Source organism: Mugil cephalus, chromosome 20, assembly GCF_022458985.1.
Source record: "Mugil cephalus isolate CIBA_MC_2020 chromosome 20, CIBA_Mcephalus_1.1, whole genome shotgun sequence".
NCBI classification, from domain to species: Eukaryota; Metazoa; Chordata; class Actinopteri; order Mugiliformes; family Mugilidae; genus Mugil; species Mugil cephalus.
The window spans coordinates 7,492,786-7,512,409 of record NC_061789.1 but is presented as its reverse complement, the minus strand read 5'-3'; the positions used below and the strand labels follow the sequence as shown (position 1 = coordinate 7,512,409).

The window sequence follows — 19,624 nt, the reverse complement described above, 5'->3', positions numbered from 1 at the left end:
ATCCCTGCGCCTCTTCCTCTCGGTGACTCCGCCGCCTCCGTTTGGCTCGCTGCTCCGTGCGGGCGATGGACGTGGAGAGATTATTGAGGTTTGATTTGTGTGAAGTAGCCGCTGAGAAAAAAAAAAAAAACGGCATCGATAAAATTAAAAGGTGAATTAAATTACGTGAATGGATAGAGGGATGGATAGGTAGATAGGTGCTTTATCGGCCCCGTGGGAAATTCGGTATCCAGCATCATCAGTGGGAGGCTGAAGGTATCGACTCACCTTGAATACGAACTATAAAACAGAATAATGAGGTAGAAATGAACCTCGAGGACACATGTGGTCTCTAATTTAGACCAAACTATCCGTCCACAAATACATTTTCCCATCTCTGGCTCTGCCGTGCACATTGTAGTTGTTCAGAGTGCGTGAACATTAGCATTAGCCAATGCAAGAGAGGCCTTTAGTCTTCAACAGGGGGGTCAGCAACCCCTAGGGGTCTGCGAAGGCACTGCAGGATGTTCGCAAAATCTTTGGTTGATTAGACATTTTTTATACATTTTTTTAATTTTACCCCAACAAATTATACACATTAATATGAACATATTTTAGTAAAGGGATAAGGGATTAATATTGAATGCAAAATGATTATAATAATGTATATTTATAAATAGCACTAGGCAGAGTTTAATACAGAACACATATAGTAGGTAGGGGGTCCCTACTTAGTCTCTCCATCAGTTTGGGGGCCCTTGGCCTGATAACCAGTGAAGATCCCTGCTATAAAATCAACATTTGCACACTAGGTTCGCTAGCTAGCTGCCTGAACTGCAATTAACTAACTTACCCCTCAGTTTGGGGTTCCTTAACTGGAAAATGTTGAAGACTCCTGCTTTAGTTGCTCAGAAATTAACCTTCGGTTGTGACCTCTTGGACTATTATACATCCTGTCTTTGCTGTAATCTCCGTTGGTCGACCAGTTCTGTGGATCTCGGAAAATACGGTTTACAAATAGTCAAATTTCTTTGTTTTCTTGCTGGAAATCTGCAAAGAAACATGTAAGAATAACCACATATTCAGAATAAAACAGCCTGAACGGACGCAGAAAAATGAGGAGCACGACTACTCGGGCATAACACTCGTGCATCATCCACCCCCACCCCCCAACATCCCCCTTCTCCTTCTGTCAGAGCCGTTTCAGTCAGTCAGTGTCTGCTGGAGATGATTGCCGCTCTGGTCATTGTCTTTTTGCAGCATGACTCTCTTTGATTGATCCGTGTTGTTCGTCTCCCAGGGCCCAGCCTGCTCCCCTCCATTATTCTTTGTGGTGTTTTCTTAAGAAAAGAAAAGAAAAAAAAAATGATTGGATCGACCGGTGCAGTGTGCTCTATAGGTATGCTGCTGCTGCTGCTGCTGCTGCTCAGCTGACATCATTTCCCCCCCTCAGCGTGGCCGACAAGACTTTAAGGACACGGTAGAAGAGGAGGTTTTTACGCTTTTATGGTCGCGTCACGTGAGCTCTCGGGTTGTTTGCTGCCCGTTGTGAAGCAGCAGCGTCGCAGACGGCTATGAAAAGGACTTAAATGCTCTGTGTCGCTGCATATTTTCTACCTGGAGTTCACAAATTATTCAGTGAGAGACTCGAAGCACGACAGTGGTAAAAAAAAAAAAAACGCCGGATGCATAAAGGACACGTAGACTGATGCGCTTAAACCATAAACAAGGTTATCGTTTGACAGGAATAGGCTGTTGGGTAGATATTAACCCACCAACCCCCCCTCCCCCCAGCATTAATCTTAAGGCTTGTGCATAAACCCATGGTATAGAAGGCCGCCCCCCCTCCCTCCCCTCCCCCCCTTCAGTGAGAGCATCTGAATATTCATACATGTTTGCACAGCTTTCCCCCAGTTTCACCCAAACACTGCAGCACAAACCCTCCTGTCAGGGATGACGACCCGGGACTGAAGGGGATCAGATGATAATTTATGAGCTTTACCCCCCCATCCCCCCTCCCTCCCAAGAGGATGCAGCTATAAACCTGGATAAAAAGCGCACCTGTCAGAAAAGCCGGCAGAGATGTGTTGTAATCTGTGATTGGTGGGCATGACATGTCCGTGACGGATTTCTCCATTTGTTGTCAGTCAGCGTTCAAGACTTCATTAGAGAGCGTTTAGTCTGCGCCAGTAGACGCATCCGGCCCTGTTTTATTTTATTTTTTTTTCTGTGAAACGCGATGAGCAGCGAGCGTGGCATTCTGACAAACTAATTACACCACAGGAGAGTTAAGTCAGGATGCGACGCGGGGCCCAGACACTGTGAGAGGATCCAGTCTCCTTAATGATATGTTTGTCTGTAATTTCCTGAGAGCGTGAGTCACGGAGGCGGAATCAGGGGCCGACTGGCGCGCTCGTCTCTTCGCGTGGCTCGTCGGCCGCTTGATGGAGTCGAGATGAGAAACGAGTTGACCTTTTTTTTTCCCAAATGAAAGTGGAACTGATTATATCGGGGAAATTCAGGCGGATACTATGTGACGGTAGAAATATAAATATGTGAAGTGAGTGGGACAGTAGACCGACTTAACTGAGCCTTTTACAGGGTTAATAAAGGCCGTGCCATTTTAGGATTTAATACCTGAGCTGTGGAGCTATAATCTGCAGCACCTGTGCATTCGCTGCACATTTCTTTTTGGCTTATTGTTCATTGTGTGGAAGCTCAGACCACTGAAAGACATCATCTGCCGCCTAGTTATTCTCTCAGACATCAATAGATAGGCTGCACTGTGTTTAGTGTGCCAGCTGCTTCTTTTATTGTCTAGACGAGCCTGAATAACCGTCTGCTCCGGGAAGGTTTTGGATTTTATTGTGTTGTGCGCTATGAAATCCAGACCTGCGGGCTCCCGAAAAAATGCAAGGTTGAATTTCTACACCTTGTCACCGGGTATTGAGCATATTTTAGACCCTGAAATGCTGAGGTCGGGTCTTGTGTGAGACTGAAATGATTAGTTGGTTCATTACATTCACTGGCAGCTATTTTAATAATTGATCAATGAATGGTCAAACATCTGGTTGCAGAGGATCCAGACTGTAGGGGGTTTGCTGCTCATCTCTGGTCCAGAGATGTTGTAGTCAGTGAACCCTAATCCTTTCGTCATGCACTAAAATAACTAGGAAATCATGGCCTATATCACTGTGACGTCATGACGTTAGCTGGAGGCAAAAACAAAGGGAAGCTAGAGGCAAACACTGTCAATATCAACTGTAAAAACGTCATTTTTTTGTATGTTTTCTGGTCCAAAACCTTTGGGCCCACACTTGATATCAGAAAAGATTAATATGTGATGCATCACCGGTTTCAACCTGGATAACGTTACGGGTTAGACTAAGTTAATCATTATTTGGGGATTCCTGTTACATATTAAGGCTAATGCTAACCGCTAGCTAACGCAATGTTAGCTGCGTGTTTCAGGGGGCGACCAAGCAGAAGATGCATTTACCTTCCACAGTGGTTTCACTTACTTCTTGTAATAACTTTGTAGAAAAAGCTTCTCTTGATAAAGACAGTCCAGACTCCCCTTCTTGTGTCCTCCTTTCCTCAGAGTCAACTTTTTAAAATAACACTCATGGTCTCGGGGAGTGAGTGCATTAGTATATTCTGTAAAATATACATTTTCCTCGTCCATTCCAGCCAAAACAGTCCATTGAAATATGCTAACCGCCGTTTACAGGCTATTGTGTTTGAGATGTTTTGCCTCCAGTTAAGCCCCGGCCCTCAAAATACTAATTCCCTGTCAAATTGTATGCAGAGTTATTTTTCATATGAAAAACATTTTGTTTGCTCTGGACTGAATAGCCGTGTGTGTGTGTGTGTGTGTGTGTGTGTGTGTGTGTGTGTGTGTGTGTGTGTGTGTGTGTGTGTGTGAGTGTGGTTGACCCTCCTCGTCACATCAGGAGCCTTTCCCAAAGCGTCCAGCTCTTGTAAGTCATCTTCTCCTCTGCTCTGACAACTCAGGGTCAATTAGCCAGATCGATGAAAGACAAAGTGAAGAGGGATCGATGGGTTGAATATTCAGTCGTCCTTGTAAAGAGGGATTTGTCTCGGTTAACATGTAAACCCTCGGGACATACGATGTAGTCCGACTTGATCCCATGGCGAAGGAGAAACCTGCGCTTATTATTTTCTGTTTGTCTTCATCTCCTCTGCTGGAGCCTTGTGCGCGGAGACTGACAACATGAAGACGCTCGGCTTTGTCGGAGGTTTGTCCTTGCTTTTGCGGCCGCACCATAAAAGCATGTGAAGCGTGTCGTGCTCGGCTCACGTGCTCGCTCACGCGCCCCCGATCCTAATCTGAAGGTTAACCTAATAATTACATTGACCGGGGGTTAGCAGGGGGTCGAAGCGATGCTAACTGCACCTTAACAACGTAAGCCCGGTGTGACAGGGAGAGGGTGTGAAGCGGCTAATGCATTAATTGCATCTGTTGCTCTGCGCTGAGTAATGGCTCACGTCGTGGAGGCGCTCCGGCCACATTAACCGCATGACACAGACGCACTGGAGCTGAAGGCCACAACACTCCGGCTCAAGGATAAGACTGCAGGCATGAAAGCGTAACCCCCACCCCCACCTCCACCACCACCCACCTCTCGCCCCTCCTGTTTACACTCTGTCCTTCCCTATCTCAGCGTGCAGGGTGTGTAAAGAGCCAGGCCGAGCCAGGCATGAGATCTGGCGCCGTACCCGTACTGTTTGTGTTTGGTGCGGTGAGCGTCTGCTGCGTCTGTTCCAGCCCGGTTGTTCCCGGTCCATCTGGGCTCAGGAGATGGAAACGTGGAGGGTGGAGGGTGGGGTGCGGCTCGCGGCGGCGTTAGAAAATTAACAGACCAGCTGGTTTCTGAACAAACAGAGATGCAAATACACAAACTGTGCACACACAAATAAATGCAACACTGTTGCGCCATCGGTCCTGAAATGATCCCCAGATAAGTCGTCAGGCTGGTTTGTCTTCATTACAAACTTTGCTCAGCCTGCCATTTGGACTTCGTAATAGTGTGTGTTTCCATAGATACCACAGACGGTATCTATGGAAACATCATAAAGTGAAGCCAAATGGATCCGTATATTACAGAGAGTCTGGCCAACGCAAATCACGGGCGCCATGTTTGCTACATAATAGGGAAGATTTTACAGTGTGACCCTATGGGGTGGATGTGCCATGTTGAAATAAATGTCTTATTTTCACCATTAATGGGTCTATAAATGTTATTGCCAATGTCTGTCAATATATAAAAGGCCCTCTCTTAAATATCCCAGCGTCTGCTTACTTTAAATTATCTTAAATGAGCCTGTAAAATGCTTCGTAGCCCAATCGCCTCATCAGTCATGGAGCTGTGTTTACCTTCTCATCAGTCTCCTGTGTTCATCCGTCGCCGTTAAAAGTTGGAAAATACTCAGAAAAATTATAAATACTCGGAAATCGTCAAAATTAAACTACTCTTACTGTTATTTAGTGTTATCATTATACTATTAGCATGCTGCTAGCCATAATAACTTAGTAGTAACCGAGACAAAGTTATATGTCAGTCAAATTTGTCTATCTACATGGACATAAATTACATGCACACGTGGGTTTCACAGTATATATGACGGTAGCTGCTATTTTTCTAAGCCTTTAGTCTAGATAACTAGCTAGCATAAGGCTAGCAAGGCTAGGCTAACTTCAAACTTAATTCATTTGTAAAGTGGTTCAAATTAATAGTGGTATGACTTTATTTTTCTGTATAAAATCTTAACAAACGTCAAAGAGAACGTTGTTTAAAATAACTGAGAGAACTGGTTACTATGTGTTTCTGCTAGGTAGGCCATTGGTTTTTATTAGCAGTGGCCAAACACCATAAATACACCTTACATGTTGTGTGTTGTTTAATCAAATCTAAGGACAAAGATGCTCATAAAATGGTTGTAGTCACACATTTAGAGGATAATGTCACTCGTTCATGTCAGAGTATACTTTTGTATTTTCTTGTACCTGATCTCTCTTTTTTTTTCCCCTCCTCTCCATGTTTCTACCAGAAGGACTTGCCACTGCCTCGCAAAAACAGCAGGTGAGTGTTACCTTTTTGTTTACCGCTCTCCTCCCTCTTTCTCCCCCCTCCCCTCCTCCCTCCCCGTCCTCTCTCCTCTCTGGGGAGAGCCCGGGTCTCTCCGTTAAGAAAAACAATCACGGCGTGCATGCCGTGCATCTGGCTGTTCATCAGCGAGGTCTCTCCTCCCGAGCTTACATCAGACTGACAGGGGTTTTGTGTATTTATTTATTTATTTGGGGCTTATCAGCATGGTTTGCACGTTCTGTTCGATGGCTCTGAGGATGCTTGAGCGGTGCTTGTGGTGGGGGAGTGTGTAGTCCTCGTGTGGAGGAGGTGGGGGCCTCCTGGAGCGATGCTGGAGAGCGTCGGGGTCTGATTAGCTCTGGATGCTGTCCATGGTGCTGAAAGCCTTTCTGCCTTTTCCAGTTGCTCCGTGTCTATCTAGTGTCTGTCTCCACTCGTCTTCTTTGATTTTTTATTTTTTTTTGATTATGAATCCATTTCTGCTCCACTCTCATTAGCGACCTATCTCCCATCCTTACCCTTCTATCTCCCTCTGACACACTCAGGGTTTCTTTGTATTTTAAGATGGTGCTAGAATGCTATTAAATCCTCACATACGGTTCTTTAGATACTATTTTAAAGTACGTTAATTTAACTATCCACTACATTTTGCGGGATCCAACAAAAAATCTATTTTTATGATTTATAAAACAAAAAGCACTCAGTTAAATCATACTCCACTGCCTGGCAAATATTAATGGAAAAACAATTGCGTAGTGTTTGAAGAACTGCAGCTGAAGAGGCAAACGTTTTCCTCTAAATGTGGTGGCAACCAAAAACAGAGCAAAAAGAAGGTGAATATAATTAAAAAAATATATAAATAAATAAAAAATCTGCCGCAAGGTCTTTATAAGGCCACAGGTTGTTTCTGCTGCCGTCGAGGGCTCAGGAATATCGGTTATTGCAGGTTTGAGCCGGACTTATCAAGTGACCTTTATGATGATTTTATTTAGAAGTCTAAAGGTTGTTGGAGCTACAGGATGCCATTTTGACAGAGACCGGCTGCTTTGCGGCCGCTCTCCCCAACCACCTTGCTGCTCCTTCTGTTGTTGCTGCTGCTGCTGCACAGAGCTACTACGCAAAGATGCTCTGACGCACAGAGCGGCTTGAGGCAAAGTGGCGATGGTTTAGTTTTTATCAGGAGGTCTTGTTTTTGAGTGCGTGTTCAATCTCTTGCTACAAAAGTTCTGTGAAGAGAGTGTACGCTAATGGGAATGGTGAGGAGGTGGAGACCAAAAACAGACGAAATAAAGTTATAAATATAAGCAAATAAGTCTCCCATAAAAGGCCACAGGTTGTTTCAAGGCATCTTAAGGTTGTGGGAGCTACAGTATGTTTGTTTCTCTTGAAGCTACTGCCTTCATACCCAACATACTTTGATCATAGACTGTATAAAAATGGACGGCGAGACAGCTACTCAAAAATAAAGTCAAAGTTAGTGGAGCTCCCCCTAGTGGCTGGCAGCAGTATAGGTCATAAGCTCCACCTCCTGCATATTAATGAGTGGGACCCAAGTTAAACTCAAAAATACAATAAGTAGTTGATATGATGTTGGTGCGTGTTCAAGTGACATTTTTCTTATTTAATGCTATAGCAACAGGATTTGGCATAATGGTGACTACCAGTTGCCATGCCAACTTCTTTAAAAACAAGTAGAGTGTATAATCCAACATTTACTTGTAACTTGTGTAGGTGGAGCAGACTGTAAACGAAAACCTCAGTGAACCTCAGACAAACGTGCTCCAATAAAATGACCTTTAAACTTCTTGTAATGAGGACTTTTTGAAATATATTTATATTTTGAACTGAGTGAAGCTATTTATTGTAAAGACATGGCAATATTTTTGAAAAACGCTCAACTATTTCTTTTTGTAAAACAGCTAAACATGTCCTCCACCATCACAAGATGCAAACAGTATTATGAAGAGAACATGTTATAAGATTAGTAGTTAGTTAATAAGGTTCTCATGGTATTTTATTGTGCTCGTAATAAAAGAGTCATTTTCTGGGTGTTTGTGGTCACGGTCCACTACCTCTGACTCTATCATCTCCCTGTCCCATCCATCTTCTCTACGCTGCCCCATCATCGCAAGTCATCACGGGTAATCAAACACGAAATGAAGCCAGAGACCAAACTCTGTTTGCATCCAGGCTGCGATCCATTTCCCCTCGTCCGTCCCTTCACCAGCGCTACCCCCTAATTTCACCCTCCTCCTCCTGGATCCAGTATGCCGCTGTCTGCCTTCACATCACATCCCTCTGTATCGGCCCACCATCTATTATAGATGAGCTCCGTGGAATTGGCTTCACATTCAATCAGCCTGCTGCATCCATTCATGGGTAAACACGGCCACTCAGAGTTTACGTGCATGTCTGGCATACATCACCAGTTTGTTTTGAATGTTTTTGTTTAAATATTTGACTCCATTCAGGTTTTTTTTTCATAGTTATGTAATGTCCACACAATCTTTCTTCCCCTCTCTGCGTATAGGGTAAATAAATGTTCCTTTTGCTCCGTCCTTCTTTCTTTTGTGGCGTGAATAGCCTGCAGTAAAAGCTTTTAACTCTGCATTAAGTCCTTTCATTGCACCGAGAGCAAAACACAAAACAGAAGTCACAAAACAGCACCGTGTACCCGTGCACCTTAGCCTTGAGAAAATGGCCCACAATCCCTAGTCGCCTTTTGTTGTTTCTCTCTAAAAGACAGACCCACCCTTCCTCTCTCCATCCCTCCCTCCCTGCTGCTGCTCTCTCTCTCTCTCTCTGTCTCTCTCTTCCTCTCCTCTGGTTCTCGGATACACTTACCCAGACACCAGCGCACATCGAAAGGTTGTGGGAGCCACAGTATGAGTTTCGTTGCGTTTCGCCTGAGACCTGCTGTTTTCTGACGGCTTCTCCCGGCTATTACTGTTGCTGCTGCTGTTGCTGTTGCTGTTGCTCGGAGCTACACCTAGATACCCAACATGTTCCGACGCACTAAAAGGTATTTCAGGAGGCTGCGGTGGTCGGGTTTTTTTTGTTTCTGTGATGTGATGCTTGTTTCCTCTTTTTTGTCCGTAGTTCGTATTACAAACCGGGGTTGAGTGTGTCGAACGTGTGCGTGTCATGTGTTTTGCTTCCTTCTGCTGAGAGCACATGTTCATAAAAGTGCTGCTGACGGGCAGAATGTGAAACCTCGCAACATCTTTTTAAAGTTGCATTGCGGGCTTTCATTACGTGCTATTCAGGCCAAATCGATCGACAGTTAAACCACTTTAGTCGAGCCCTTACTCATCATCGCTTCTGCGGTAGCGTGGTCGGACGGATTGCCACGAAATTTGGTTGATTACAAATTTGTGATGACGTCTTTGATCGTCTCCTCACTTTCATCTCCACTGCTTTGATGTGTAAAACTGGAGGTGTAGTTTCTGTTGATGCCTGCTCAGCATCAGCATGTTAGCATGCCTCTGTAGCATGGCTGCAGACCTGTCAGGAAACAGGAAGAGTATATGTTTGTGTTACAAAGTGCTGTAGTTGGATGATGATTTTGTTTTGCCAGCAGTTGATTTAAAACAGCTAGCATTAGCTTGCTTAGTTGTTGTTAGCTCGTTAAGCTACCTACAAAAGTGCTGTTCACTATGTGAGCTTGCTAATCGTACAACTCACCTGTTGGCGCAATAAAACAAAATAAATATAGCCAACCATAGATTCCTAAAATGCTTTAATTGTATAAAATTAATAGGAACGAAGTACGAACTTCATGAAATGTTAGATGGATCAAGATTTTCTTTTGCTTTCGCTTTTGGTTGATGTCATGCTGCTTTCAAATGGGGTGGGGTTCATATTGAAAGTCGGTATATACCTAACTTGGAGGTGAAAAGTTTCAGAAATGGCAGAAGTGGATGTTAAGATATTATATTTGTCGTATGTAATGCAGTATCTCTGGCGACAGTTAAGATACCCCTAACGTTAGCCGTCTAAATCGTTGCCTAGCGGCACTTTTCCGCCAAATTACAACTCATGTTATGTCTTAAACTCAAAGCATTTTGTGAACACGGCTTCAAATGTCGTAACAAGTTTCATTTGATGGCACCAAAAGCTTCAAATTATAACATGATTTTAGGCTAACATTGATGCTAAAGTAGTAACTGAGATAAACTGTTAATTCAAAATATGTTTAAGAAAAAATCGCACATTCAGTATAGAGAAAAGTGGGTCTGAACGTTTGCTTCATTTGGCAATGGGGGTGAAAGAATTTTGATGAACCTGAGACCTGGTGCTACGTTGCCAAATGGGTGGGGCATGTGACGCAGATACAGGAAGTGACTCATGAGTGTGCTGCCTCATTTCTGAACTCTGCCTACTGTTCACCCCAGCAGCAGTTGTAGTAGTAGCAGCCAACAATACGTGAGTGTTTGAAAGGTAAGTCAGACCTTGAAACTGTTACTTATTTATACTCGGCCGTGGTAACGCTGACCCTGCCGTGAATACGATATGAAGTTATTGAAATGTTGCGTCAGTGACTCATCGTCGTGACCTTTCTGGCTGAGCTGCAGGTAGACTGATTCATCGACTGATCAGTCAGTGATTGCATGATTCACTGATGCTTAGACTTGAGTGACTGAGAGGGTTATTTTGGGGGAAGTTTACTTGTATAAGATATTATATCCCCCCCCTCAGCTACAGTTTTTAAGCTTTAATTTTAATTAAACCTGGCAACACAGGGAATAAGAAACAATAAAGAAATGTTAAACGAATGTGAAGACTTGTGTTTGCTTTGTGCTGATAATTGATTCTTTTAATCACTCTGATTTCAACAATATGCAAATTGGGGCTGACATTCAAGCACCGGAGGTTTCCTCTTATGCTGCAGTACTAGAGGATGTCGTATTGAGACTTTATTGTCCCCTGCTGTTCAGGGATTAAACCGGCTTTGATTACAGAGGAGACTCTCTCAATGACTCTCCAAATTTAAATAATGTTGAGTTTGAGCTTTTTTAAATGCCCACTACGCTGTTAAATCTCGCTGTAGGTTTGGCAGCACAGTATATTTAAGATATTTATAAAAACACTATAATTATGATGGGGTGACACTTGGATTTCTAGGAGTTCAGTAAGTTGGTCCATTGCAGTCCAGGCAGCTGGCTAGTGAACCCAGTGGTTTTTGAAGTAACCTTGAGTGTGCAAATGTTGATTTTACAGCAGGGATCTTCAACGGTTTTCAGACTAAGGACCCCCAAACTGATGGAGAGATTAAGTAGGGACCCCCTACCTATTATATGTGTCCTATATTAAACTCGGCCTTGTGCTATTTATAAATATACATTATTATTATCGTTCTGTATTCAATGTTAAGCTATTAAAATAATACACAGGTTCAAATATTCATTTTTTTATTTCTATTTTTTGGCGTTCCTGCTGCCTTGTGATTGGCTCAGCGGCTATAGGGGCGGGGCCTACTGTGTGCAGGAGGCTTAGATTGACAGGTCAAGTGTTGACTGAAAGATAACACCATCTTTGTCCATTTATCCCTTTACTAACATATGTTGATTGTGCATTTAAATTTAAAAAAACATGTATAGAAAATGGCTAATCAACCAAAGATTTTGTGACCCCCTCCTTCTTGCAGTACCTCTGCGAACCCCCGAGGGGTTGTGGACCCCATGTTAAAGACCTATCATGTACAGTAGCGAGGCTACTTGCTATTTTTTTAGAGTGTATATTATGTTTGGAGTTATAAAAAAGTAATTCAACACTGAATCAAATTAAATTCCATGTTTCATAGTATAATTATGATCCAGTTGTCTTTGCACCCTGAGGAGAGCGTCCCTGCACTGACACATTTCATAAAGTTTGCTGCAAGTACTAATAATAATACAGTAAACTACCATTTTATTGTGCTGCACGACGACTCTATATACCATAAATCGAATTACAGTACAATTACAGTAGATCACTGAGATTAAAATACACTATGCTTACTTGCAAACATGCTGCCAGTGATGCACCATAAATATACAATAAACAGTGTAATTTACAGCGGCGCATAAGTCCAACAGGAATCTGGTGAAGAATAAATTTCTCAGCTGCTGAGGTAGCGAGATGACGAAGCAAAGTCGTAGCCAGGAAAGAGAGAGAGAGAGAGGGCAGCGAGGGAACGGGTGAGACGATGAAAGCGAATGAGGAGGTGGAAAAATAAGAAGGCTTGCGCGAGAGGTGAAAGGAGGAGATGACGCTCAGGGCCCTGGGGTGATATCTGTGTCTGCTCTTCCATTAGAGACCGACTCACTGAGGTTATGTGAGCGTGCACGACAGTCATACTAGCTCCTTTTCTTTGGATTCTCTTCCACACTGTTCCACACTTTTTTCACCCCGATTTCATTTATTCATCCTTTCTGCATTTTCTTCATGCACAGTTCACGTGATCATGAAGTCATTGCGTTTATTTGCTTATTTGTGAGGAAGGATGATAATTAATTAGGGGAGAATTAAGTTTAGGTCAAGGTTAAGGGTTGGGCTTAATTATCAGTAGCATCAAAAACTTGTCACTTTTAAGTGTTAATTTCATCCTTCCTGTCTACCATGAACACCTTATCAACATTCACATTTTTTTTTTTACCATAGGCTTTGTATTACTCCTAGTTGCTGTGAGCTACTCCCTCTTCTGCTCTTATAAACAATAATTTCTGGTTGATGTAAGATGCTTCACCGCTGCTTTGCCAGGAGTACAGACGCAGGCCACATAAAATACAAAGAGATTCACTTGATGAATGATGGTTACTGTAAATATCAGATCAGACTTTACTTAAGTTATTGCTGTAAAATAAAGTTAGCTTAAAGACATACATTTTTATGCCGTGTGTGTTGGTATTACGTACATTGTGGGGACATAAGTCTGTTTGCACAGTTGCATATTGAGGACTAGAATTCTTATGGGTACAAAAGGCCTCCAAGTGTCTACTTTGTAAATCATTATAAATTTAAGGCCATGACTTGTTTAACCACTAAGCTAGCGTTAATCATTATGGTCATTTCTGAGATTCAGTCAGTGCACTGTATATTTGTTTTGTCTAACTAAAACTAGATTATAAAGGCCGACTCGTACTTGTATCTGTTGTAGGCTACTCCTCCTTCAGCTTTGTCAATAATTCCTAAATGACAGAGCACATCATCATCATCATCATCATCATCATCATCATCATCATCATCGCTGCACCCCATCGGAAATCCAGACACATAGATTTAAAACTCTGAGAAAAACAGAGGCTTTACCTGGTGCTGATTAGCTTAATTGGCAACGTGTGAGCTCATTTGGCAAGGCCTTGAATGTAACAGATGTTCATTTGCATGTAAAAAGTCCCGCGCTGCAGTTTTAATTATTATCATTATCGTGACAGGTGTAGTCGGCCATAACTTAGGGGAGCGTTGCCTCGTTAGTGGCCAGAACCTACATGAAATGTTGGGTGTTTGTGCGCGACTCCCTCTGGTGCTATGGCTCAAGTGCATCGCTCTGTGCTATAATAATCCCATCCACTCTCTACACACCGACACACACAAATATCCACGTCTTCTGCTAATAAACAGTCCTAACTAAATAAGCCATTGTACATCACTTAACCGCCGATGTGCAAACCAGAGGAGGTCAGTGGGAGGCCCCTGGGTCGAACTGTGGAGTCTGGCCCACTAAGTGCTGAAGCTTCCCTCAGGAGGACTCAGGGTTCAATATCCTCGAGCAGATATTTTAGGTGCCACGTCTTCCTTTAACTCTTGATTTCAGTAAAAGGGTACTGTCCATCCTTTCCTGTAAAAGGGCTCTTTGATCCTCCTTCTCCTCCGCCGTCTTCTGGAGAGCTCTAAATTTACCTTGATGGTTATTGCTACCGTCAGCTGCTGCGTAATTCCCCAAATTGAGACAGAAGATTACAGGTAAAAAAACAAAAAACAAACAGAAACTGTGTTTCATCCCCGCTTTGAAGTTCTGCCTGTGATGATTTGTACCCCACAGAGCTGAGGAAACGGAGAATGAAAGATGCAAAGGAAAGGGGTCATGGTTCACTTTCCCCCGGCCACGTGATGATTCTGACATTTAGCACAATGCTTGGTGCGGTCGAGTGGAGCTGTGATTTGAGCTCAGCGAGGACAGTGTTCTGCCTCGGGCTCTCACCGTGACCATTTTAGCTCCTGTCCGTGCCTTTTAGTGCTGGTCATGTGACCTGGCGGACAGTACTGTTAGACTCACCTAAAGAGATTATGAAAGCAGAAAAGCGATCAATACACTACACTCTATATCTTGTGCAAACCCCACTATATTAACTGTATTGAATTACATTTAGGTCCATATATGTTTGGTAAGAAACGTTTGTGTTATTTTAGGATTTACAGCAGATATCAGCACATGTATTTATGTAATCAAACATAAATCAAAGAGCATCTCCCAGATGTTGTGGCTTTAATGCATACATTATGTGTATGTATGTACATATGTGTTCTTTCCACTTCAGTGGCATTTTAAATGATGCTCTTATACAGAACTAGACATTTGGTCCAGTTTAAGACTGCAATGACTCAGTGAAGTCATCGAAATGTTGAGAAGGCACCAGAATCTCAAATCAGCATCAAACTGTAGCTGAATATTTGAGCTATTACAGTGAATTTAGTCTGGTCGTCGGTTAATGGTCACAGTCTGGAAGTGGCTTTCATGTTCTTATCAGTCGTTATTGAGAAAATAAAGAGACTCAAGAGAAGATGCTAATGGTGATGCTAATTGCTAGCATGACAGCGCTGCTTTCTATTGCATTCACTGTAAGCTGTAAGCAGATTGTTTCGTCACATATAGGCCTCTAAAAATTAACCAGGTAGTTTTCCATTAATGTTTTGCTCTATGTGCAGCGGTTAGCATCAGAGCATGAAGGTTGTGGGTTCTAACCTGTTGGCCGTCTTCGGTCTTTACACTGCAAAAAGGGGGGCTCTAAAAACAAGATAAAAAATCTAAAAACAAGTGAAATTATCTTGCTGCATAGGCAGATAATTTCACTTGACAAGATTTCTTAAATTAAGATTGTTAAATCTAGAAATAAGCAAGTTAAACACTTGAAATAAGAAATTAACTCTTAAAACAAGACAAATTATCTTGCACTTCTAAATCTAAGTTTTTTTTTACTTGGTAAGAACCAAATAATTTGCAGTGTATGTGGAGGTTAAATATTTTCACTCTGCCTGCCATGTTTCCTCTGAATAAAGACCCCTTCACAGTTTGTAAACAGCGTGACAGTGATTTGAGGGGCGGGGCTTAGCTGGAGGCAAAACATCTCAAACACTGTAGCCTGTAAATGTCGGTTAGCATATTTCAACAGACTGTATGAGCAAGAATGGACGAGGAAACCATGAGTGTTATTTTAAAAAGTTGACCCTCCTGATGGGACTACATTCATCAACCCCTACACTCTCACTCACTGGATGGACAAATAGACAGGACACAGAGGGGATGAAGTCTTAACTGTCTTTATCAAATGAAGCCTCTTCTACAAAGACACTACAAGAAGTAAGTGGAAACATTGTGGAGGGTAATGTAGCAAATGTGACTTCAGCTTGGACACATACTGAAACACACAACTAACGTTGAGTTGGCTAGCGGTTAGCATTAGCATTAACCTGTAACAAGAATCCTCCAAATAGTGATTAACTAGCGTGACCAGACATCTTCTTTTTCCCAGACATGTCCTCCTTTTGAGACCTAAAATCTGTCAAACTCAAACTTTCAGGCTTGAAACTATTTTGTTCTACTAGAGCCTCAAACATGTTTACGTCGAATTTGCGTCTCACTCCAGCCCTGTCTTTTTATCGCCTTCAACCAAAGTCTTTTCCGACTGGCAGTGGCTGGTATATGATAAAACTTCAACTTAGTGTTTTTGCTTTTTCGGTTTTGGCCCCAAAAAATATAACAACAAGACATTTTTGCGATTGACAGTGACAGTGTTTGCCTCAAGCTTCCCTCTGTTTTGCCTCCGGCTAAGTTAGGCTGTCAGGATGTTAACATTAAAATGAATTGTGAACCTTATTCGGAATTGTTGAATATCATCACTTAATTTGCTACCAGTTCCCTTTTTCCTTTTTATAGCAGATTGGTTTGACATTTCGCGTTAAGTCACCGTTGACTCATTCTTCGTGTGTCTGGCCTCTTTCTTTTGCCACTCCCTCCGTCCTTGAACGGTGAACTTGAGAGACTTCTATAATGAGCTGTATTTCTCCCTCTCTGCGTCGGTCCCCAGTCGGCGTTTTCAGAAGCCTCCCCTCCCCGCCGCATGCTGCGTAGCAACAAGCCGTCATGTGATCACAACTCCCTCGTCTCTGCCACATTCCCTCCAGGGTTGCGGACGCCGGCTAAATTTATTATGAATTCTTTTCAAGACGTTGTTATAGAGTGACTCTTTTTAATATTTTCCACCAGCACATCAGTTCCTCCGTTCCTCAGAGCTCCTTCTGTTTGTATTTGTATATCACAGATGCACTCTTGAGGTCTCATAAATAGGCGGTTTCGTTTGATCAATATTAACGGTCCCCATGCTGTTACATAGACCGTGCAGGGGATGAAAGCTCCCGTTTGTCTGCCTTTGTTAGATCCGACTGAGCGATACTTCTGCTTTTGCGTTCTGCAGCATGAATGCATATGCAAGTGTGTAATGGTGGAAAAAGAAATGGGTCATGTTTACCCTGGGTGTGGATGCCGAGCACCACTGGGAGCTCTCTAAACCTTTCCTCGCATCTAACTCTCACTGCTCCGACTTTGCACTCGCTTCATTTCGCTTTCTCTTATTTTGCTTTGATGTCATGCTCCCATCCTCCTCTCTGCATCATTCATACCTCCACCTCCACCTCCACCACCACCACCACTCTCCCTCCTCGAGCCGCCGGCCAGCACAGCCCAGATTTTTACAGAGTGCAGTGAAGTGCACTCTATTCTCTGCTCCTGATCTTGTTTGACCATCCAGTAAGAAACGGGCCGCGGGCGACGCTCTGAAATTTGGGCTTTGCATCAGCTGCAGCTCTGCGGAGTGGCTGGATTTGCGGGCGAACACACACCAGTTAAGTGTCCGCATGTTTACACATGAGGCGGCGTTTCAGAATCGAGCTGCGCCGAGGAAAATCAAGGCCGAGGGCTTTGTGTTTCTGTGAGTTTTACAGACGGATGTCCCTTGATTTCCTGCAGCATTAAAAATCCATTAACCAAGGATAGTTGTTTTGTTTTTTTTCCTCTCAGTTTATTTATTTTTTCATACTCCGAAAGAGCAATTATTGAAGTCATGAAAGCTGGAGGCTATGCTGAACCGCTCTGAGGCGTATACACACATACACACACATGCATACGTGCTCGGTAAGATGATTGTTATCACCCCGATCAGCTTCAGACCAGGATGTGTGTTACAGGGAGATTATCACAGCTTTAGAGACAAAAAGCTTGAGTGGCTATCAGGATATATATAATTGATCCTGGCGTGGGAGGAAAAAAAAAAAGTGTGAAAGGGCACAACAGCAGCTGCCGTCCCTGCACTTTAAATCCAACCTATCTGCACATAAGATCAATATCCATAAGGCTGGTTATTTATCTGATTGATCCGGACCTCCTGTGTGCAGTTAAACCAGTGTAACCAGACATGAGGCAGTCATTTATTTGTGGCTCTATTGTATTCCTCTTCACATTAGATTTGTAGTTGAGTTGTGTGCATTCTGAGTCACACTCGGTGGTGTTGGCTCACGAGCAGGAAGGCGGCTGGACTGATTAGCTGCTGGTCGAACACTGATACGCAATCACCTCTCAGCTGTTGAGACTTTTGTTTTTCTTTTTATTGCACGGGTGGAAGGATTTCTGAGGTCTGCGCATCCATCTGGTCGACTAATGGTTAGAAAAGTAGAGCCGGGAGTGAGACCTGCCCTCTCCTCTCAGTGGGCTCACGACTCTTTGTGTGTTCAGATGATAATAATTGTTACTCCTTTATTAGATGGATGGGTTAAAGGAAGGGAACTGATTTGAAAGCTGGTAATTTAACTGGGGGATCATTGTGGGGGTGAACTGTTAAGCTGGATTTGAAGTGAATGTGTTTCTGTTCTGTTTCTGTCCAAACCCACTGACTGAAATAATAGGACCATGTGTTAGTACAATGGATCTCTAAGCAGACGTCGACGTACTTTTAAGGCTGCATATTGTTCCTTTTCATAACATAATGGATAAACTGGATTATGGATGTAATACAAGTAGCAATGTATTTACTGTGTTCCTGTTGTTGCCATTAGCATTAAAATAGACACAAAAGAAGTATCAAATTCTACACAATAAAGAGTAATATTCACTCTCTTGCGAGAACATAACACATCCTTATATAACAGTCCTCCACTAAATCTCCCCTTCATGACTCTTATAATGTTCAGTTTATGTCCAAACTGCGTCATACAGTTGCTAATTCTACTAGATTGAATTAAACACTCAAGTGTTTCTGTTTTTTTGGCCTGGCCCAAAATGTGTCAACACAATGCAATTCAACAACACAACAAACAACAGCCTCCAAACTGAAAAGATGAATCGACATCTCTCTCAGTTACTTATAAGGAAATTGTATAAAACAATAACCTTTATAAAGATTAGATTTAGAGCAGGGCTGTTTTCACTAAAAGGGCGGAAAATGTCCAGTAAATTTCTGGAAACTTTCCATGGAAACTTTAGTCAGGGAATTTTGTGAGTTTAAGGCCTAATGGAATTTATGGACATTAACGTGAATTAACTGGAAATTTGGGATAAAGAAACATACAGTGTATGAGTCATATTCCAACGGACGCATGTTCGGATTTTTCTGGAGGGGATTTTTGTGGCATTCTTCACGTGTCTTTGCACAGTATTTGCACATAAACAAAGACTTTCCATCAACTTTAGCTGGTGTGAAATGCTTCCACATGCTGCCTGCGTGACATTTTTCTGTTAAATAAGGTGACAAAAAATTGCAAATATTGAACTAATGGAAAGGTCAAAATTTAAAACTAATGTATGAAATCTTGTGTGGTGACATAAAACCATCCAGCAGGAGGCAGAAGAAACAGCATCACATTTCGCGGTAGCTAGCATCATGATAAGCTAACTTCTCGAAAATGAAATACTGCTAGCTAGCTTACATTTAGCACGTCTGGTTTACCAGTAAGCTAGCAACTAAACTTTAACACCATAGATCAAATATCATCAACACGTACTTGACTGTGTTTAGTCCTTTGGCTCAGAAAAGATGTTTTAGTTGCTCAGAGTTGTAGAAATCATTGTGCATGTGATGGAGGAATGCACAATGCATGTAGGGGGTGTGGCTTCAACAGCTCTGCAGGAAGTAGTGCGTGATGTCCCTGCTGTTGATGGAGGAATAACATATTATACTTAACTGTACTCACATCAAATCTGAGGACTGTGCAAAGTTTTCTCTAATACATTTTTCTACCAACTATGTTTACGTTCCTTACCTTCAACTTTGTACCTAACAAACTGG

At 42.6% G+C, this 19,624-nt stretch overlaps 1 protein-coding gene across 3 annotated transcripts in view; it reads left to right on the top strand.

The window, feature by feature from the left end:
* The window catches only part of LOC124997696 (microtubule-associated serine/threonine-protein kinase 1-like), a 44,026-nt gene that overhangs the window by 2,204 nt on the left and 22,198 nt on the right, over positions 1–19,624 (top strand). The window contains exon 2 of one of the 3 annotated variants that reach the window (XM_047571625.1): positions 6,055–6,083. In XM_047571625.1, the coding sequence (XP_047427581.1) occupies positions 6,055–6,083 (29 nt within the window). Of the gene's footprint in view, positions 1–6,051; positions 6,084–8,914; positions 9,112–19,624 lie in introns of those variants that run through there. The other 2 variants (XM_047571624.1, XM_047571626.1) reach the window with 2 other exon arrangements.